This window comes from Oncorhynchus mykiss, chromosome 2, assembly GCF_013265735.2.
Source record: "Oncorhynchus mykiss isolate Arlee chromosome 2, USDA_OmykA_1.1, whole genome shotgun sequence".
Classification (NCBI taxonomy): domain Eukaryota; kingdom Metazoa; phylum Chordata; class Actinopteri; order Salmoniformes; family Salmonidae; genus Oncorhynchus; species Oncorhynchus mykiss.
The window spans coordinates 20,580,548-20,602,887 of NC_048566.1; the positions used below are offsets into that span (position 1 = coordinate 20,580,548).

Below are 22,340 nucleotides of genomic sequence, written 5' to 3' on the forward strand. Positions count from 1 at the left end.
GGCAGTTTCAGACTGGTTGTAGCTAGCTCAGTCACACACAGATATGAAGTAACTTTCTCCTCCGATCCACAAAAGCTGCGCTTTCCAGGTGAAGTGGTATTGAAACCCGCTACAGTGGAAATAGAAGGAGAATAGCAAAAAACAAGTAGAAAACATGAGACGTGAGAGAGGTGTGTTAACCTGACAAACTGGCTGAAGGCCTTGTAGTTGGTGATGGTGGTGTAGTCCTTCTGAGTGAAGACATGGTCGATGTCTTTCATGCCCCAGTCCTCCAGCAGCTGAGTCGAGCTCTTGGGCTCCTGGAGAGGGGGCATTGCATTCAGGGTCACTGAGCCAACAGGGTCATTAAGTGCATTGCAGGGGCTGCTTCAAATCAAAACAAAGAACAGCTCCAACGACTCCCTTGTTCACCCCACCTGCACCACCCACATCCTCGTAGCCTTCATCCTCACCTGGCTATCTTCATCATCATCCTCCTCATCATCCTCATCTTTCTCTAGTTCTGGTTCTTTGCGTTTACTCTTGGAGCTGGATGAGCCTCCTCCTCCTTTCTCCTTCTCTCCACTCGTCCCTCCCTTCTTCTTGTCTTTGGAGGAGCTGGAGCGCTTCTTCTTCTTCCCCCTCGGGGCGTAATCACTTCCCTCGCTTTCTGACCTGGCTCTACCTCCTCCTCCCTCTTCCTCCTCCCTCGCTGCTTGCTCTACTGCTATGAAGGGTTCTGGTGAGCTGACTGGCACCTCCTGAGAGGAAACAAAATGAGTCAACATAGATGCAAATATGAAGAAAAAAATCTCACAAATGATGAAAATCTATACTAAGGCCAGGTCAAAAGGGTCAAAGGCTAGGGGCTATCTGTATTGTTATTATTATACTTCAAAATGCATTCTTCCCTCCCAACTTCCTTGGAGCAATCCCTGATATCAGTAACTAGGATACTTCATGTAAGGAAGGATGATGCCCATCCTACCTCTCTGACAGGTCTTGGTCTCTTGCTGATCCTGCTCTCACGGCTCTTCTTGGCTTTCTTCTTCTTCTTTGACTTGGTGGGGACCTCGACGTCAGACACAGCGTCTTCTGGTTCCCCCTCATCTGCAGATGGAAAGGGCACAGGAATTGATTGAATATAATGCATACTTGATTGAGACAATATTGTATATTATATATATATATATATATATATTATATATATATATATATATTAATTTAAAACAATATTCATAGAATACCGAGGGATTTGTATAAAATTCTAAAACTGTCAACTCCAGACAAGCTTTATTGACAGTGTTTTGGATACATTTTGATATAAAGATATGCACTGCACGCCAGTTGCCAGCTCAGTACCAAACAGAGGCATGACTCGTGTGACTGCCTGCAAATGGTCGTGGACGTAACTTCTAACAACAACACGCATGCATTGACAGTGCAAATATTTACGCACTCTCTATTGGTAACTAGCTAGCGTGCTATCAAGTTTGCCAGCTAGTGTAGAAGAAAAACATTCGGCTAGCTAGCGAACTGGGCTGCCTAATGTAAAGTGTCACTACTAGCACCAGACTAGAGTAGCTAGCAAATCAGCTAGCTAACTAGCTAACGTAACCTTAACTAACGTTACCAACCTGCAAGCTTGAAAAAAATAGATCGCTGACCATGTCTTACCATGTGCAAGTCCTGTAGGTTCCAAGTCTTCCCTCTCGTCCTCGCTTCCCGACATATTTCAATAATAATGAATTTAAATTAAAAGCGAGCTAATCCCTCCACCGAACCCGGTCCGATCTGGTGAGGGAGGAGGGCAAATGACGTGTGGGTGGTGGAGAATGGAACGGGGGTGTCCTGGGGAGGGGGGTCGCTGTAAGAAGAAAAAAAAACCTTGGCTTGAATTAGCAATCCTATTGGTATTTCTCGAATAATAATAAGTATTTATTACAGTGACAGGTCACGGTGTGACATGTTAACTATCTTATTACATCGAAAAACATTTGTTTTATATTGGCATGCCTCTGTCCACACCGCACAGGAAGCTGTAGCAATGGACACCCGTCAATCATCGTGTATTGAATAGAAAGGTTCATTATAGTACTCTGCAATACTGCCCCACTCGCGATACAAACTCAATTTAGGCAAAGTTACAGTTACCGTCAGGGTTCAAGTGAAACCCCTAAGACTTTTGAGAAACTTACTGTAGTCCCTGTTAGATTTGGGTTTCCTTCGTGTAATAATTGTCTCTCAGCAATGGTATTAGTCTTTAATATAAATTAATGAGCAACAATATCCAGTAAAATATGTCGTTAATGACCCCGTAAAACACGTTGCACACTCCGTCCCCCTTCTCTCCCCCAGCCTCAGTGGCTAGCAGAGCTTAGCTAACATCCTCACAAACACACAAAGGGGGCAGACATCCCAGAATAATCCCCCCTCCCTCGGCGTTCTGTAACACTCACACAACTCTGCATAGTTACCTCGCAACGGACAGACCATAATACTCAGCCTTCACGCACCTCCCCCCTCTACACACACACACACACACACACACTCATACACTTCTACTGCACACACACCCTTTCCCTTCAGTCCCAGCCCCTTAGCAACCCCGTTGTCATGGAGACACTCCTCCTCCCGCCCTCTCTCTGACAGACCATAATACTCCAGCCACCAACATCCCATAATAAACACAACTCCTAAAAAGACAGGAGAAAAAATACCAGTCACATGGTCTCCAGGGAAACTCTAGGCCACTGGTGACAGACCATAATATTCACAGACTGTCCTCCTGGCATGTCTACCACTGCACCCAGAAGACCTATGGAAGCCCACACGTAGGCTAGGCTACCACTGTGCGTACTTACAGACTGCACTCACAGTATAGGACTGCTTTATAACACTTGCATGGGAATAACTCTAGGCCAACGGTACTGAAGTACATGGTACACATGGCATAGTCTTAAATACACACCACAACACAATAGGTTTGCCACACACATGTAATTGTTTGGGACCCACAGGGATACCAGAAACATGTACTGCTTGTGTCAATGATGGACTGCTGTGTCACATGTTAGGCACCTGTCTCTGGACTCAACAGAACAACTTATGGGATGGCACAGTACAGTTCGGGTCTATTGTCCCCATAGCCCTCACAGCATGCAGTGCTGTGGACAGGGTAGAGGAAACTAGAATGTGAAACAGGGTCAACATTGCATTGACCGCCACAGAGAATTCAACCATATAGAAGAGCATCTAAAGCAGTTTTTCCCAACCAGGGGTACTAGGACTCCTGAGGGTACCTGGCCTATCCACAGGGGGTGCTCATCAGCCCAAGAGCTTGACTCAGCTGCTGGGGGACTCGGACATGAAAGACATCGACCATGTCGCTCAGAAGACTCATCAGACCATAGGCCTACTGGAAAAATGCACATGATGGGGTACTCCGGGCAGAGCAAAATTCAGCTGGTGGTACAGTAGCTGAAACAGGTTGGATACCACAGATCTAAAGTATACACAGATGCATTCAGACTTGAATTGTGCAACAGATGGTCAGTAGATTGCATTGACCAGGGATGTTAATGTTTTGATGCCGTGTTTACAAACACAATACCTGACAGCATCAGCATGTTCCTTTTATATTTTATTGAACCTTTATTTAACTAGGCAAGTCAGTTAAGAACATATTCTTATTTACAATGACGGCCTACCCCAGCCAAACGCTAACCCGGGCTACGCTGGGCCAATTGTGTGCAGCCCTATGGGACTCCCAATCACGACCGGTTGTAATACAGCCTGGAATCTAACCAGGTTCTGTAGTGATGCCTCTAGCACTGAGATGCAGTGCCTTAGACTGCTGCGCCACTCAGGAGCCCTGTAGACAGAAACATTTAAAACACCTTGTGACAACTGCAGATGTATAAAAAAAAAAAGCCTTTATCAATTAGATTTGATCGATTGATTGATTTATACCCTAATGTGTTAGGACTGAATCAGTGATGAGAATCAAGTCATCTGGGATATGTGTGATGGATGCATTGTGTTTACATGGAACGACTGTGGACTGTCATGCATCACTCTGAATGGTTGGACTCTGTCCTTATGGGGTGGCATTTTCTAGATGACAGACAATATAATGGTATCATGTTGTAGTGTGTGTGTGTGTGTGTGTGTGTGGGTGAATTTCTTACCTCCCTCTCTCACCATCCCCGTCAGGTTTCTGCAACTACATTTTTCCTGGCCCAGGGTTCCTGAAACCAAACATGTTCATTTTGTGACTTTGTTACTGTATCGCTGATATTGATTTATCAGTAGTACATTATGGGCATATCAACCAGGCTTTTGCACCACTGTAAAGTTTATATCCTGCTTTTTTTCCAGAGGAAATAAGTAGACAAAGACAATACAATTGTTGCTATTTACACTTGTATCTTTTGGTTCTACCTTTCATGTTTTATTCCCCTGATAATAACAGGTGAAAATGCGTAGGAAATCAGTTCCTAAAAGCTACTGAGCCAAACCCACAGAATAAACTCACTCTCTCACCTTCTTTCTCTCCTGTGCTCTGTCACTATGGAGATTGAGGAGGGTGGGGGGGGACCCTGTATCAACCAATCACAATTTGGTTAGTGGGGGGGGGGGGTAAACCTTCCTCTGTCCTTCCCCCTCCATATTCCCCACCCCTTCTGAATCACAGCGGCACAACATCCCATAATACTATATCTCTGTAATAGGAGCCTGCTGACCATAAAAGGGAACATGTAAATAGTCTAGTGTGCCTTCTAGTCTGTCTTCTTTCCTTGATCTGCATTGATGTGCAAGAAATGGACAGGTGAGAGAAACTCCTTAGTATGCACCTACAGTACATTGCTTTCACCTATCCTATTTTCAGGTCAGTGCAGAGATTAGGAGAAGAGACCTTTTTAGACTATTGAGATGCACCTATGTATAGTAGCCCTCTGAGCCAACCCCTGGAGATGAAGGTTAGGGAGGGATTGGGGGCAAAGGAGGAGGTCTGAAGTCAGACAGGTAGACAGACAAGTGATGACAGCTGGGATAATGAAGGAACACACTGCTAGACAGGGGGGGGGGGGGTTAGACACACCCACGACACACACACAAATGGCACCCACGACACACACACAAATGGCACACGCGGCACACACACATAGGCATACAGACAAAAAATGGACGGACGGACAGACGGACAGGCAGGCAAACAGACAGGCAGACAGACAGACAGATCCTTAAAAACGTAGAACAAACACCTATCCAGTAGATATGTCTTCTGGTGCTAAATAGCCTGGGATCCTACTCCCTCTACAGGTCAAGTGCACTGACTGTGCCCTGGAAGCAAGAGGCCCTACACCAGAATGATCTCTGCCTGGGTGGGATTTAATTAGGTATGTTTCTACTGGGGTAATGGTCATTTGAAATTCACATTGTTTTTATTGTTTAGCTGTACAGTGTATGTCTTCCAGGTAGGACTGTTATTGTTCAAAAGGAGTTGCCACACCAAACCTGGAGGGAACGCAATGTCTCTCTACACCTGTCTGCCAGTGTGTCCAGCCCAGGTGTAGTGAGCCATTACTCTCTCTGTCTTTCTGACTGCACACCTCATAACATTTCCCCTCGCCACGACCCCAAGCCCCAATGTCTGCGATTGGATGTTCTGTTACCCCCCCAAAACCACACACCCCACCTTCCGTTTCATAACACCTGAATCCCATAGTATTCATAGCACCCTACACACACACACGCACACACATTCCACTCTTATCCCCCCATACCCGCACAACCCACACACTCTCCCCTAGCTTCCCCCTCTCAGGCCTCTGCCTGTCAACCTCTCTATCCCATAATACTCACAATCCCCTCCCTTTCTCTCACAGCCACCGGCACCCCACCCCACCCACACACCCACCCACCGCCTAACAACGTATCTATCCCATAATATTCAGAGCCTCACACACTGCCCCCACCTCCACACATCTGCTGCTCACCCCCCCACCCCTCTAACACATCCATCCCATAATATTCACAGCTCCCTTCACCACCACCCATGCACAGAAACACGTTATGAGCGCAAGCACACTTTCTTATGGTAGTACATTCAGCAGTACTAATTTACTATTCAGCCCCTGTCCTTACAATGGAAATGGGTAGCTTCAGAAGAAACCTCTCTCTCCGGTGGGTGTGCCTTTACAGTAAATGGTAGCGTCTAAGTCAGATATGACTGCTTTGTTCATACTCAGGCTGAGAAAACAGCTAGCATTTCCCCTGGGGGGGAGGGGGGGAAGAGAGAGAGAGAGAGAGAGAGAGAGAGAGAGAGAGAGAGAGAGAGAGAGAGAGAGAGAGGGAGAGTGAGAGGGAGAGAGAGAGAGAGAGAGAGAGACAGAGAGAGAGAGAGAGAGAGAGAGAGAGAAAGAGAGAGAGAGAGAGAGAGAGAGAGAGAGAGAGAGAAAGGGGGAGAGAGAGAGAGAGAGGGGGAGAGGGAGAGAGAGACAAAGACAGAAACAAAGACAGATACAGAGACACAAGGAGAAAGAGTTACCACCAGAAAGGGCCAAAAAAAGGAGGGATCACATTTCCATCCCATAATAACCTAAGAGAAGGCTTTGCGATAGAGTTCATGGTTACCAAGTGTGACCATGGGGGATTGAGGTCAGCTGGCCATCCAGTAATAATCAGCACACTATGAGATAACAATACGGTACAGATATCTGGATGGAGTGGCAGCGCAGCCCTACCTGTTATACTAGCTACATCATAATGCTATAGGGCTGAATTTATATAGCACTTTTTCAATGCTCAAAGCACTGGAACTCACGCCAATATCCACCACCAATGTGTACTCATGCCCCATCAGTTGTATTTCTTTGTAAGATAAAAGTATCCAAGATATAGTTTTTTATACACAGAATTAATTCAAAGATATTGAATTTGGCCACAGTTGGCCCTTTGAGGTGCGCCGTGCATAACACCTCTGACTGCACCACCACCACCCACCTGGATGTTAGGAAACCTCTAAGAAGTTACACAAACTACTAAATAGGCACAGGTGTTGAGGTAGTCACCTGCAACGTGACTATAGGCAATCAGAGCGTAAGTGAGGCCATCTATGATGATAAAAAGAGCTCCAACGGGAGGAAAGACAAATAAATTGAGGGGATGTTATTTACGAGAGAGGGGTGAAGGGACGGAGGGATGAGCACAACGGAGGCGCTGGACGTGACAGTGGCGAGCCCATCGCCATGGCATTGCTGAGGGATACAGAGGAAGACGTCACTGGGAGAAATGGACGGACAAAAAGGAGGAATACGACATGGAGTAGAGTTTAAAGAATGGAGGGAGGAGGGAAACAGAGAGAGGGACTGTTCAAACGGAGAGAGAGAGAGGTTTGGGGAGGTGGGAGGGAGGAGGGAAACAGAGAGAGGGACTGTTCAAATGGAGAGAGAGAGAGAGGTTTGGGGAGGTGGGAGGGGGGAGGGAAACAGAGAGAGGGACTGTTCAAACGGAGAGAGAGAGAGAGGTTTGGGGAGGTGGGAGGGAGGAGGGAAACAGAGAGAGGGACTGTTCAAACGGAGAGAGAGAGAGAGGTTTGAGGAGGTGGGTGGGAGGAGGGAAACAGAGAGAGGGACTGTTCAAACAGAGAGAGAGAGAGGTTTGGGGAGGTGGGAGGAGGGAGGGGGGAGGGAAACAGAGAGAGGGACTGTTCAAACGGAGAGAGAGAGAGGTTTGGTGAGGTGGGAGGGGGGAGGGAAACAGAGAGAGGGACTGTTCAAACGGAGAGAGAGAGAGAGGTTTGAGGAGGTGGGTGGGAGGAGGGAAACAGAGAGAGGGACTGTTCAAACGGAGAGAGAGAGAGAGGTTTGAGGAGGTGGGTGGGAGGAGGGAAACAGAGAGAGGGACTGTTCAAACGGAGAGAGAAAGAGGTTTGGGGAGGTGGGAGGAGGGAGGGGGGAGGGAAACAGAGAGAGGGACTGTTCAAACGGAGAGAGAGAGAGGTTTGGTGAGGTGGGAGGGGGGAGGGAAACAGAGAGAGGGACTGTTCAAACGGAGAGAGAGAGAGGTTTGGGGAGGTGGGAGGGAGGAGGGAAACAGAGAGAGGGACTGTTCAAACGTAGAGAGAGAGAGAGATTTGGGGAGGTGGGAGGGAGGAGGGAAACAGAGAGAGGGACTGTTCAAATGGAGAGAGAGAGAGGTTTGGGGAGGTGGGAGGGAGGAGGGAAACAGAGAGAGGGACTGTTCAAACGGAGAGAGAGAGAGGTTTGAGGAGGTGGGAGGGAGGATGGAAACAGAGAGAGGGACTGTTCAAACGGAGAGAGAGAGAGGTTTGAGGAGATGGGAGGAGGGAGGAGGGAAACAGAGAGAGGGACTGTTCAAACGGAGAGAGAGAGAGGTTTGAGGAGGTGGGAGGAGGGAGGAGGGAAACAGAGAGAGGGACTGTTCAAACGGAGAGAGAGAGAGGTTTGAGGAGATGGGAGGAGGGAGGAGGGAAACAGAGAGAGGGACTGTTCAAACGGAGAGAGAGAGAGAGGTTTGGGGAGGTGGGAGGAAGGAGGGAAACAGAGAGAGGGACTGTTCAAACGGAGAGAGAGAGAGAGAGGTTTGAGGAGGTGGGAGGGAGGAGGGAAACAGAAAGAGGGACTGTTCAAACGGAGAGAGAGAGAGGTTTGGAGAGGTGGGAGGAGGGAGGAGGGAAACAGAGGGAGGGACTGTTCAAACGGAGAGAGAGAGAGGTTTGAGGAGGTGGGAGGGGGGAGGTGGAGCCAACCCAGAATTAGGTTATTTATTTGTTTGTTTGGAGAGGGCCTCGTGTCATTGGGTTCAGGTGGACTATGGTATGCCATGCCATTATTATAGGTCGTAGGGCAGGGGTCAGGTGGGCAACAAGGGCCTCATACACCTCTTTCAACGAGTTAACCAAACACTGTTCAGCACTATTAGATTAATTAGATAGGTGTAGAAGTGATGGGCATAGGCTACCAATCCCATCCTTGGACAGCCAAAGTGTGCAGGTTGTTGTTACTACCTAGCACTAAAACACCTAAATCAACTACTGGAGATCTAACACAAGTAATAAATGAGTTAACTCAGGTGTTCCAGCACTGGGCCGGAATACGCTCCAGCAGCAGGGGTATCCCTACGCACGCACGCACACACAGAGTGCTGTACAGGACCATAAGGGAGCACCAACCCCTCTCCCTGAACTCTAATATCAGAGTTTCCCTCTACTCTACATCCCTGAATGTTCCTTTCTGCCCCCTTTCCATTTACCCTTAACCTCAGTTTAACACCCCAGTAGTTTCTCTTCATCCCTCACTCCATCCCTCCCTCCCCTCCACTTTCGTGATTTATTTGCCTCAGTTCCAATATTTGTCGCCAGTGTGCTTTCTTCCCCTTGTCTAAATGTCACCCCTTCTTCTAAGACAATATAGAGAGGCAGAGAAAGACCGAAGGAGAGGGCAAGTACGGGGGAGATAGAAGAGGGGTGTGGGGAACTCGTAAAAAGAGCAACAAAGTTTGGGAAGATTAAACATTAGGTAAGACACTTTCTCACATACATATATACACAAAAAAACAGTGTCGCAATTCCTGGACGAGGGGTGGGTGTAGTCATCTCTATATCAAACCAAATGTTATTTGTCACATGCGCCGAATACAACAGGTGTATTACAGTGAAATGCTTACTTACAAGCCCTTAACCAATGCAGTTTTAAGAAAATACCCCCCAAAAAGTAAGAGATAAGAATAACAAATAATTAAAGAGCAGCAGTTAATAACAATAATGGGGCTCTATACAGGGGGTACAGAGTCAATGTGTCAATGTGCGGGGGCACCGGTGTCGAGGTAACTTAGGTAATTATGTACATGTAGGTAGAGTTATTAAAATGGCTATGCATAGATAATAACAGAGAGTAACAGCAAAGTAAGGGGGGGGGGAGCAATGCAAATAGTCTGGGTAGCCATTTGATTAGCTGTTCAGGGGTCTTATGGCTTGGGGGTAGAAGCTGTTTAGAAGCCTCTTGGACCTAGACATGGCGCTCCGGTACCGCTTGCCATCCAGTAGCCGAGAGAACAGTCTATGACTACAGTGGCTGGAGTCTTTGACAATTTTTAGGGCCTTCCTTTGACACCGCCTGGTATAGGTGTCCTGGATGGCAGGAATCTTGGCCACGGTGATGTACTGGACCATACGCACTACCCTCTGTAGTGCCTTGCGGGTCAGTGGCTGAGCAGTTGCCATACCAGGCAGTGACGCAACCCAGATCAGGATGCGCTCAATGGTGCAGCTGTAAAATCTTTTTAGTCTCCTGAGGGGGAATAGGTTTTGTCGTGCCGTCTTCACGACTGTCTTTGTTTGCTTGGACAATGCTAGTTTGTTGGTGATGTGGACGCCAAGGAACTTGAAGCTCTCAACCTGCTCCACTACAGCCCCGTTGATGAGAATGGGGGCGTGCTCGGACCTCCTTGTCCTGTAGTCCACAATCATCTCTTTTGTCTTGATCACGTTGAGGGAGAGGTTGTTGTCCTTGCAGCACACGATCAGGTCTCTGACCTCCTCCATATAGGCTGTCTCATCGTTGTCTGTGATCAGGCCTACCATTGTTGTGTCAAACTTAATGATGATGTTGGAGTCGTGCCTGGCCGTGCATTCATGAGTGAACAGGGAGTTCAGGAGGGGACTGAACACGCACCCCTGAGGAGCCCCCGTGTAGAGGATCATCGTGGCGGATGTGTTAATTCCTACGATTACCACCTGGGGACAGCCCGTCAGGAAGTCCAGTTGCAGAGGGAGGTGTTTAGTCCCAGGGTCCTTCATCTTCTGCTGGGTATTTCATACAGGCCACTGTAACCACTGCACGCTTCAGTCAAACACACAATGTAGCATCATTGAGAACCTGTAGCTAGGGCCACTGAATGAACAGAGACATATCCTGACAGGTGCTTTTAAAGTTCTGGGAAACTGGTGGGTACACACGGACAAACACATGCACAAACGTACGTGCACGCGCACACACACGGTCCGGGTCACATATTATGTCTTGTGCTTAACATGCACAGCGGAGCCCATGCCATTCATCTGTGTCAATGTTAATATACTGTAGTGTAACCATTACACAGTGTCCCCTCCCTACATCTCTTCTCTCTCTCTCTCCCTCCCTGCCTCCCTCACTCTCTCCCTCCCTGCCTCCCTCACTCTCTCCCTCCCTGCCTCCCTCACTCTCTCCCTCCTTTATAACCCATCACTGCCATCTCACCATTCTCACTCTTTCTTTCGGTCTTTTACGGGACTGGACACACATTCGTTTTCTTAAGAGGGGAAGCAACCAAGGGACAAACAGCAGAGAGGAAAAATGCTTTTTTACATATTTACCTATCGAAATCTTAGGGGCTCTTTTGGATGTTGAGTTTCCCTCACTTTTGTTCTTTGTGTTACATTTTCTAGAGAGAGAGAGAGAGATAGAGGGGAATCAGACAAACAAAAAGTGTCATCATTTTGATCACTATCTGCCAAATTATTCTAAAAAGTCATTTTATTTGGTCAAGAACCATACTATTTGGATATGACCTTTTTTATTTTTTTATTTAGTTGTTTTTAGACGTGTACCTGGGTAACTTTACATGACAATACCTTCCTATAGGCATGTTTCTGCTATCACAGAGGTGGAAATTGTTCATCTATAACATTGATACCGTTCACTGAGAAATTGGATTTGATTTTCAATCTGGTCAGACACATTTCCAAAGAGAAAAACTACTGGACAGTGCTGGACATGAACTGGTAAGAACCCACGTTTATTACTAAGCTGTACTCATCCAGAGAACTTGTTATGTATTATATATAGCATTTTTCAAATAAAATGAAATAGCACCCTCATCTACAGTCTTGATCACAGACCTGATGGTTGTGAATAAGTTGTAAGAGGGAGAGATGAGCTTCTCCGACAGAACACATTACTTAACTAACCAGGTCGACCTTCTCCTATCTGCAGATATGAGGGGATCATCCCCAAGCTCGGAACCAGAAAGATAGAACTAACTGACACACTGACGGACAACGAGGCATAACTGTGGAAACGGGCAGACTGCCGCCCAAGGACACTCACTGACCCGCGGAGACGGACAGACAGACAGTCTGATGCCAACTGTCTCCGCTGTCAATCTCACGGCACAACTCCTCCTGCTGTTGCTATGGGCAACCCACCCGACCATGGCAACCAACTGGCTGTAAGTCTGGCGTTCTGGGAGGGAGAGAAAGAGAGAGTTTGTTTGTCATGCTATAACTTTTAAAAGATGGTGACGTGCCTCTAAATCTCTTTCTGTCGCTCCCCTTTCTCTCTTTGTCTCTCCCTTGCTGACCTTTTCTCTCTTGTCCTCTCTCTCCCTCCCTTCACTGTGTCTTCTCTGTCCCTTTGGTCTGCTGGTCTTTCTCTTGTCCTCTCTCTCCCTCCCTTCACTGTGTCTTCTCTGTCCCTTTGGTCTACTGGTCTTTCTCTTGTCCTCTCTCTCCCTCCCTTCACTGTCTTCTCTGTCCCTTTGGTCTACTGGTCTTTCTCTTGTCCTCTCTCTCCCTCCCTTCACTGTGTCTTCTCTGTCCCTTTGGTCTACTTGTCTTTCTCTTGTCCTCTCTGCCCTGCATCTTCCCCTCTCCCTCAGCTCCCTGGCGAGGATGCCGCGCTCGCGGCCCGTGTCGGGTGCTGCCCCCTGTGGGCGGCTGAGGGGACTGTCCGTGGGGCAGGTGGGGGTGTGCAGGGCGCGGGGAGAGGTCATGGAGTCTGTGCGCAAGGCAGCCGAGATGGTCATAGAGGAGGTATGAGCCTGGGGCAGAACTGTCATCGGTTGTGTTACAAAAGTAGTAAAGTCCATGGGGAAGAGTTTTTTAAGATCAGCCATTTGTATTTATTATTATAATTATGGATCATCTTCTTCCACTTTATCCAGCATCATTAACATCTCCCTCATCTGTACTCAGTAAAGTATTAAACAGTTGCACCAGTTTGAGCAAAGTTCACTCTCCTCAGCACCTATGTAAAATGTCTATCTGCCTGTCTATTTGAACCCTGAACCCTTGGTCCCATTGGCTTGGCTGTTGGTCGGGTCAGTGCCAGCACCAGTTTCGTAATCGCCGTTGGAACTGCTCCACCACCCCACGTGGAGTCAACGTGTTCGGTAGAGTCATGAGCCAAGGTGAGGACAGCAGGGCCTCTCTAGTTACCACTGGAAATCTGTGGTTGTACCACAGTCATTACATGCTGGTAACAGAGAAGCCGTTCATTCCACATGGCTGAAATCAGAAGGACTAAGGACAGGTGTTGACATGATAAATTAGTCCATTGCTGTCTTGAACTCTTCTATAAACCAGGCACCCGTGAGGCAGCCTTTGTGCACGCCCTGTCCTCGGCGGCGGTGGCAGTTGCAGTGACGCGAGGCTGCAGCCGGGGGGAGCTAGAGCGGTGTGGCTGCGACAGGAAGGTCAGAGGGGTCAGTCCCGAGGGTGAGTCTGCGGTGTGGACCTCTGATCCTCTGTCTACGCTTGTGTCTAGACATCGGTCTATAGGTCTGTCTCTCTTGCTGTCTGTCAGTTAAACTTTGTCTCTATTGTCTTGAAATACATAGCTGGAAAATGTGCAGATGCTATCAACATCTTTCTGTCTGTCCTGCAGGTTTCCAGTGGTCTGGGTGCAGTGATAACCTGTCATATGGTGTGGCCTTCTCCCAGACCTTCGTGGATGAGACGGAGCGTGCCAAGGGGATGTCGGCAGGGCGACCCCTCATGAATGTCCATAACAACGAGGCTGGACGGAAGGTTGGTGGCGGTGGGGCACTCTGATGACATCATCAATCTTCACTTCTATTATCTTTTTTCCTCATTTCCTTTGACTTCCTGATTGTTCTTTTACATTCCTCCATCCCCAGGCTATTCTCCATAACATGCAGGTGGAGTGTAAATGTCATGGTGTCTCGGGATCCTGTGAGCTGAGGACCTGCTGGAAAGTCATGCCCCCATTTCGGCGCGTCGGCGCAGTGCTGAAGGAACGCTTTGATGGAGCCACAGAGGTACAACCATATATTTGGGATATCATCTTCATTATTCATTTAATAGGTGACAAACCATTGGAAATTAGTGTTTTTTACTGCTTCCGGTCTTTTCAAAATCTCTAACATTCAACAAATACCCCCACTCACCCAGGTGCGTCTGTCCCGTATCGGCTCCAGGACAGCCCTGCTGCCCCGGGACCCCCAGGTCAAACCTCCCGCCGCCAGGGACCTGGTGTACCTCGCTGTCTCTCCAGACTTCTGCCGTCTCGACCCCAGCAATGGGATCCCAGGGACAGCCGGCCGACGCTGTAACGGTGAGATTCAGTCACATCAGCAGCACTGGGATAAAGCTGTTTTGTATGTTCACATCCTTATTTCCTTTTCTCTACCTCGTCTACATCCTCCCCTCCCAGGCACCTCCCGGCTGGCCCCAGATGGCTGTGAGTTGGTGTGTTGTGGGCCAGGGTACCGGGCGGGCCGGGCTGAGATGGTGCAGCGCTGCTCCTGTAAGTTCTCCTGGTGCTGCTCGGTCCGCTGCCAGCAGTGCAAGAACACAGTGATGATCCACACCTGCCGAGAGTGAACCCAGTCTATGCAGAACCCAGTGCACTGAGAAGACACACAAGAACCTTACACCTGTCCAGACACTCTAGAACACTACCCAGACACAACACTGTCCAGACACTCTAGAACACAACAGTACCCAGACATTCTGGAACACTGCAATGACCAGACCAGTGGAGGCTGCTGAGGGGAGGACGGTTCATAATAATGGCTGGACCAAAGTAAATGGAATGGCATGTGTTTGATGTATTTTATACTAGTCCACTAATTCCGCTCCAGCCATTATCACGAGCCTGCCCTCCCCAATTCAGGTGCCACCAACCTCCTGTGGACCAGACACTCTAGAATCAGGGTTCCCAACCTAGGAGGCGCCAATGTTTCTTTGGGGGGGACAGGACCTCCCTTGACATAAGGGGTATTTTTTTATTTTATTGTTTACACCTAAAACAACACATAAATATGTGATGCTTTAGGCTAGAAACAAGGGGTAAAATTCCCAAGGAAGATGCGACTCTGGGAATATCTTTGGTTTGTCTCTATGACATTCAGAATCTGAGTTATGACCTAAAGTCAAGGAGTCAAAGAAATTGGACTTTGCTTGGGAAGTAATCTTATACAATGTGTGACTCTGTCACTATCAATTGATCTATTCACTTTCTGTAAATGAGAATAGCTATAATTAAATTGAGGTTCATATACATTTAAAAAAAAACATATTTGGTAGCGGAATAACATTTTGGGAAATCGGGTCAAGACTTTATTTTCCTTATCCATTATTATTACGGGGTGGCAGCGTAGCCTAGTTAGAGCATTGGACTAGTAACCGAAAGGTTCCAAGTTCAAACCCCCGAGCTGACAAGGTACAAATCTGTCGTTCTGCCCCTGAACAAGGCAGAACTTTGTTCCTAGGCTGTCATTGAAAAAAATAATTTGTTCTTAACTGACTTTCCTAGTTCAATTTCTAAAAATTATATAACACTGATGACATGTTCTACAAAGTTGACCTGACTCTGGCCGTGTGGATAGTATAAGCCAGTGCATTATGAGAGTGAGGACCTACGCATGACAGAAACCTCTGCAAGGGAAGGGTGGAATGACCTCACCCATTACCTCTAATGCCAGAAAGTAGAGAGATACTAACAAGCATGGAGAAAGGAAACTCCCTGCATAGAGCAATATTAACACTACCACTGAACATATTACACTCATGATGTGCTCTTTCAACCTAAAAGGATGATGCAGCATTGCAAGTCAGTGTCCTACACTGTGTAGGTGATTGTCTAGATCATAATGGCACACAGCCTACAGCGAGCACACACAATTAACTTAAACTGACAAAGCATTTAAAGCCGAAATTAACCACTAACAGGGAAATTATTACAGCCCTTTTCTTAAATCAGTTTGATTTCAGTGTAGTAGGTAGTTGCAGTCTTCATATATTTACTGTATTTATGAGTCTTTTGATTTCAGTGTAGTAGGTAATTGCAGTCTTCATATATTTACTGTATTTATGAGTCTTTTGATTTCAGTGTAGTAGGTAGTTGCAGTCTTCATATATTTACTGTATTTATGAGTCTTTTGATTTCAGTGTAGTAGGTAGTTGCAGTCTTTATATATTTACTCTATTTATGAGTCTTTTGACACTATTCTTTTATTTATTTGTGCATCAATCATCCTGTGGCCCCTCCTCCTACCCCTCAGATTCTACCAGTGAGAATACCTGTCCTCTCCCCCCAGTCCGTCTGCATCCATGTTGCTTTAGTCCAACACTAATAAAACAATTGTGATGCATGTTGCTCGTGTTCTGCAGTCGACTTGGTTAAATAAACTTGTTTTGACTACAGTTTCTTCTATGATGTGTGCTGTATAGCATCACGTGAAACATTAAGAATTACACACTAACTCAATGACCAACTGTGTCAGTTCAACTATTTTATTACAAACATTCTGCAATTACAAACATCCAGAAGTTGACTAGGAAACGGTTATAATCTCACCATCATTGTTTTTATCAAGATTAAGTTCAGCTATTCAAAATATTACAGTTGAATTTGTTATACTATCAACCAATCACGTTGGTAGTCAAGCAAAAAACTTTTTTTATTACGCAACAAAAAAATATAATGTACGCTAAGAATTTCCCCAAAGAAAATCATAAAATGAATACATCATACATGACACAAAGAGATAAAAAATAATATCAATTCAGTTTTCTGTGTCGCCTGCAGAGTACAGTCAAATCTGAGGCGAAAATGCACTTGGTGTGTCCCAAAAGGAAAAGTGACCATTCTAGCATGCTAGCCTGGTCGGGAGTGGAAATAACTCTTGTGTTCTCTCCCTCCCTCCTCAAAGTAGCAACAAAAGAAAACAATGTCAATTAAGTGTTTCCCCAAGGTATTTATTTCATTTCAGCTAGGCACAAAGGCAACATGACAGGCAGGTAGGAGAGCCCGCCCCACCGAAGTAATGTTAGGGTAAACACTGCAGATTTCTAAAGTGTATCTGGAGAAGGAGACTAGATGAAAGCTCTGTTGATTCCTTCCCCTCTTGTATTCTTTACTTGAAAGACCAAATCGCTCTCCTCTCCATTTTTCAATACATATTAAGAAGGCACAGTGCATGAATGTATTGGAGTCTCGATGCCATTTCATCTCCTTCCTTTTCACTCTTTCTGTCCTTTTTCAAGCTGTTGATCTGCTTCTCTTAATTGTAACCAACTCGCCCATTCTTAACCCTGCCCCTCTACCGCTCCTTCTCTCCTCCTCCCTTTATAACAGGACACAGCGTTTCTTGGATTTAGTCTCAGGAGGTTCCAAAGCTGCCAGGATGGCCTCGTCAAACACGTTCTTCAGCCCCCTCTGAGAGAGAGAGGAAAGAGGGAGAGTTTACATAGACTTTTCATGGTTTATAAATGTATTCTAACCTATTTTGTGAAGTACAGCAATGTTTCAGCCATCATGGGTCCTTATCAGCCCTTTTCCCCTCTAACCATGTAACATTATCCTTGGCCCCTTACCTGCGTGAGGGCGGAGCACTCCACATATTTGACGGCCCGGAGGTCCCGGGCCAGCTTGTCTCCGCTCTCAGGGGACAGGGGCCGCTGTTTGTTCTTGGCCAGCTTCTCCACAGTGTTGCTGTCATCCCTCAGATCCACCTGGGTGCCCACCAACAGGAAGGGTGTACGAGGACAGTGATGGGAGATCTCTGGAACCCACTACAGGGGTCAAAGGATACATAGAGGTCAGAGTGTGTACAGAATCAGTTCATATGCTCAATTCAAAATCATTTTTACATGTTAGTCATTCAGCAGACGCTCTTATCCAGAGAGACTTACAGTTAGTGCATTCATCTTAAGATAGCAAGGTGAGACAACTACATACCCCAGTTGTAGGAAGTACATTTTTCAGCAAAGTGAGTGCTAGTAGTGCATGGTCTTTTTTTCCCCCTGAGCTAGCCCCTAGCCATTCTGTTTGCAGATATCAACAGAGATCGATGTAAGCCAGGAATGGGCAACTGGAGGGCCGCGGATCAATTTCTCAAAATGTGTTTAAAAAAACAAAACAATTTGGAACTCATTCGGGGTCTCAACTTACTGTTGAGAGTTACAATAGTATAATACAATTTGCCATTTTTAAATGTGGTTGTGAATCAGGAGTTTCTTGTGTTATGTTAGTCACTGACAGTCACTTAATTAGCCATGTCAGCTAAGATTTTTTAGATTGGTAAGTTAGTCTAGCCATCTAAACCTGTAGTAATCATGGTCAACCAGGAGGCCCCCATTAATTTTTGCAAACATTTCCCTCTACACTACGGCAGTGTGTAGAATTTAAGAACCTTTGCTGTAAAACTACACATTTCTCTACACCCTATGGCTGTAGAATTGCAGGAACTTAACTAAAACTTCAATGTTTTGCAGTCGCCACTGCGGCCCCATCAAAGTTGCCCATTCCTGATGTAAGCAATATGAGGATGACTTCACATAGCCTTCCAATGGGCTTTGGGAGATCTTCTGCCATAACAGAAGGTGAAGTGGCTAAGGAAAGGGTTCAGATCCATCATCTAGAAGTTTCTCTATGGGTAATAATACAAGGTAAAAAGTTGAGGTGTGGCGACTCAGAGACCAACACCGACCTTCTCTCGGACATTCTCAAAGGATGAGGGTGAGACGCAGGAGAAACAGACGAGGAAGACATCCGTCTGCGGGTAGCTGAGAGGTCGCAGCCTATCGTAATCCTCCTGACCTGAGACGACCAATCAGAGGAAGAGAACGCTGTGACAATGAAACTAATGTGATATTGACCGATTCAACTGGTTGAGTTGCATTTACAAGACATCATATGTTCTCAAGAATGAACAAAAGCAGACTAGGATTGAGTTGTAGCACACAGACTGCTTAAAAGGATATACAGACAAAATAATAAATTGACAGAGACAGATTACCCGCAGTGTCGAAAAGCCCAAGTGTGTAGGGTTCCCCTCCGATCATCACCGTCACTGCATAATTATCAAACACCTGCACACGAGACACACAAAATAATGAGTAAAAGTTCAAGGGATGTTACCCATCTAAAATTATTTGATGAAGCAAATGTAAATCAATAAGCTAAATGTAAAAAAATATATATTTAAAAAAAAAAGTTCATAAAAAAGGTTCAAATGACCCCAACTGGCAGGCTGGTTATGGTGTTAAAGCCCATTCTACCCTCTGGACATCACCCCACTGACCTCCACAGTGTTTAGGGTGTGACTTGTCTGCCCCTACTTACACCCTCCCCTGCCCACCTCTTACCGTAGGCACGTATTCTGAGGGGAACTTGTTGGTTGTGTAGGAGATAAGTAGACAGGTCTTTCCTACAGCTCCGTCCCCCACCACTACACACTTTATTGTCTGCATCTACTCATAGAGAGAGAAAGAAAGACATAACAAAGTAGAGTTTCTATCTCATGAAGGACATATTTGAGACCTTGCTTGTGACTCCACAAACTAAAAACAACATAACAACAGCACCCCGATTAGCAATAACACTGTCTGCCTGGCCTGCAGCCTATTGATGTACAGACAGGTGATGTTCATGGTGTGTTAGGCTAATGCTCAAAACAAGGGCATCTATTGATCATCAAACCACAAACGACGCTTGACCGCATTGGAAACATGTTGATTGTTACAAATGGATCCTTTATGAGGGGGAAGAACTTCTACTAGTCAACAGAGGGAGGTAGAGACAGACAGGTAAACAGACAGGGGTCCAGACAAATCAAAATATGCCTGGACTACCCCAAAAAACGTGCCTCTGTGACAACTTGGTGTTATGTAACAAAAAGTTATTTCCAGTTACAGCTAGACAACGTTAACTTCCGCATACTTGCATAGCAAAGACATGACAGGGAATGGGAAGCGACATGATGTACTGTCATGACTACTGATTTAAGATTCTAATTTCAAATCGTTACTTCTGCTTAATAATTATATTAACACATTAGTAAAAGCAACTCTATACCTATCTGCTTTTAGCAACGCTAGTATTCCACACTTGTGACGCTAGGAATTATCTTGCAAAAAAAAAAAGCGATATTCCACCGGAAGCCAGAGGTTAAATAACGTTATATTTAAATTTACTCTGCCGATTGTCCTTAGGGTTAGTCCTTATGCAGGGGGAAATTGAGAAAAAACATCCACTAGAACATAAATTAAAACATACTTTCCAAACGTGTGTCAATTGTAGGCCCACTTTCTCTCCGCTTACTTCATGTCAAAATAAGAGTCATGCACGTGTGCCATACATGCACAAAAAAGCAAGATCTTGTTGGGGATTTTTATTTTGACATGTAAGCAGAGAGGAACTGGCCTCGCTGAAGAACTACATGGGTCTACAACAGACCCACGTTTGGAAATGCTGGTTAATTATACGTTACAATATATGTTTTTTTTCTTATCTTAATTCAACCCTGCATAAGGACCATGCCTACAGACAATCGATAGAGTAAATTGTAATTAACTGTATAACTTCTGGCGAACTAGGCGGGGTTTTTTACAAGCTAATTCCCAGCAACGCTAGTGTGTAAATGCTAGCGTTGCTAAAAGCAGCTAGTCTATACCTAAACATGTGAAAAGGAAATGGCATCTCTTATGAATAAACAATCGACTCTACCGTTATGGCTTAACTAACTTCGGCAGACAGCAGGTGAACTGGACAGCAGGGCACCGGACATAGACTGGATGACTAATTCTGATATTTAGACCAATCAGATCAGCAATGAAAAAAATTCAATCTGATGTGATTGGTCAAATGACCAATTAGTGGAGGAAAAAGTGGACCTGCTTGTCTAAATGCACCCATAATTCCCAGAAAAGAAAATGCAAGGACCGCAAGCATGCCATTGCATAGCTACAGATTGTTACACCAAATAATGTGATTTAACCATAGACGTTGGGGATCCATTACTGGGAGTTAGTTACAGGTTAGGTACTGTTTGGCGTAGCACAGAGAATTTTCGACCAACCTTAATTTGGCAACACTAAGATGGCGCCGTACACATTCATAACTGAGCATTTTCTCAAATCAAACGCACTACCTGCAACTGGACACAGACATTTTAGAATATACATGTTTGACCGAATTGACAACGAAGTTTGTAAAGATTATATCACTAAGGTTGGTCAAATTATCTGTGCTAACGCTACACCATAAAGTAACCTGTAACTCCCAGTAATGGATACCAACAATATTTTGTTTCACGCATTATCATCTGGTGTAACAATCTGTAGCTAGCCTTTAAAGCCTCAGTCAGTCTAAAAATGAATGAAAGTTAAACCTTACAATTTGTTCTACACTGTATGAAGTGTCAGGCAAAATTGAACAATACTTTCATACCAAACGTTAGCTACCGGCTACTCGGGAGACATTAACGCATATAACTAGCCAGATAATTTGGGGTAAAGTTAGATTGTCATAAAACATTTCCGACAGTTGGTTATTTTGTACAGTCCGCATATCATGAAAGTTTTCAAAGTTATGACAATGTGGATTGGCTGGCAGGCATTGCCCCTCGGTTAGCCTGTGATTACTAATTTCCTAAAAAGTCGCTTATGGCCGTTAACAATTCAACGTTTCTTACGTGAGTAGGTACCTATATATAACGATGGCTTAATCTATACTACAACTGTCTTCACATTTATTCAACTAAAACAAATTCATTATGCCCGTTTTCAGAAAAGTACTCACCGTTTTCTCCGGCAATTAGGCGTTGGTTACATCCGGGTTCGACTAGACCCCTTCTGCGCAGCTGCGAGTGAGGATTTTTTTTCTTCGTTTTTCCCCCCCGTCCTTGTGACAGTACTGCCACCTACCGACAATAAATACAATGAAATCAAATTGTATGGTCGCATACACATATTTAGTAGACGTTATTGCGGGTGTAGAGAAATGCTTGTGTTCCTAGCTCCAACAGTGCAGTAGTATCCAGCAATTCACAACAATACACACAATCTACAAGTAAAATAATGCAATTATATAAATATTAGGACGAGCAATGTCAGTGACATTGACTAGAATACAGTACAATACAATATATACATATGAAATGAGTAGAACAATATTCTAAATATGAATAAAGTGTAATGTGTTCCGTTATTACAGTGACCAGGGATTCCATGTCTCTAAGGTGCAGGATTGAGTGACCGGGCGGTAGCTGGCATCTAGCCAGTAGTATGTATGACAGTGACTTGTAAACAAAATATCAACAACAAATAA

At 45.5% G+C, this 22,340-nt stretch overlaps 3 protein-coding genes across 8 annotated transcripts in view; 1 reads left to right on the forward strand and 2 right to left on the reverse strand.

Annotated features, from left to right (window-relative positions):
- Positions 1-2,410, reverse strand: part of LOC110537414 (chromodomain-helicase-DNA-binding protein 4) — a 76,735-nt gene extending 74,325 nt beyond the window's left edge. For all 5 annotated transcript variants that reach the window (XM_036941386.1, XM_036941374.1, XM_036941383.1 and 2 more), the window contains exons 1-5: positions 2,178-2,410; positions 1,657-1,846; positions 968-1,089; positions 453-740; positions 181-299 (exon numbers count right to left, since the gene is read on the reverse strand). In XM_036941386.1, coding sequence (XP_036797281.1) covers positions 181-299; positions 453-740; positions 968-1,089; positions 1,657-1,711 — 584 coding nt within the window. In that variant the 5' untranslated portion in view covers positions 1,712-1,846; positions 2,178-2,410. The remainder of the gene's footprint in view (positions 1-180; positions 300-452; positions 741-967; positions 1,090-1,656; positions 1,847-2,177) is intronic.
- A 2,351-nt stretch (positions 2,411-4,761) lies between these two features.
- On the forward strand, positions 4,762-15,301 carry wnt4b (wingless-type MMTV integration site family member 4b). Its single transcript, NM_001281340.1, is given in 12 exon segments — positions 4,762-4,810; positions 5,305-5,381; positions 5,460-5,552; positions 11,628-11,767; positions 11,979-12,213; positions 12,643-12,796; positions 13,089-13,173; positions 13,349-13,480; positions 13,650-13,792; positions 13,924-14,043; positions 14,177-14,339; positions 14,439-15,301. Coding segments are annotated over 8 exon segments (1,056 nt in total). The 5' UTR covers positions 4,762-4,810; positions 5,305-5,381; positions 5,460-5,552; positions 11,628-11,767; positions 11,979-12,124; the 3' UTR covers positions 14,609-15,301.
- Positions 15,302-16,508: 1,207 nt separating this feature from the next.
- Positions 16,509-21,941, reverse strand: LOC110537423 (cell division control protein 42 homolog). 2 transcript variants are annotated; one of them, XM_021623455.2, is made up of 6 exons: positions 21,813-21,941; positions 19,379-19,483; positions 19,030-19,102; positions 18,721-18,830; positions 17,606-17,803; positions 16,509-17,447 (listed from the first exon to the last, which is right to left on the reverse strand). In XM_021623455.2, exons 2-6 carry the CDS (start codon positions 19,481-19,483, stop codon positions 17,358-17,360), a joined length of 576 nt encoding a protein of 191 aa, XP_021479130.1. In that variant the 5' UTR covers positions 21,813-21,941; the 3' UTR covers positions 16,509-17,357. The 2 variants fall into 2 exon arrangements, with proteins under 2 accessions (XP_021479130.1, XP_036797289.1); XM_036941394.1 differs by lacking the exon at positions 21,813-21,941 and adding an exon at positions 21,706-21,729.
- Between the last annotated feature and the right edge of the window lie 399 nt (positions 21,942-22,340).

Coding starts and splice junctions, on each gene's coding strand:
- LOC110537423 (XM_021623455.2), bottom strand. CDS start 19,483: ATGCAGACAATAAAGTGTGTAGTGGTGGGGGACGGAGCTGTAGGAAAG. Junction 19,103..19,378: donor CCTCAGAATACGTGCCTACG/GTAAGAGGTGGG, acceptor TCTCGTGTGCAG/GTGTTTGATAATTATGCAGT. Junction 18,831..19,029: donor TGGGCTTTTCGACACTGCGG/GTAATCTGTCTC, acceptor TGGTCGTCTCAG/GTCAGGAGGATTACGATAGG.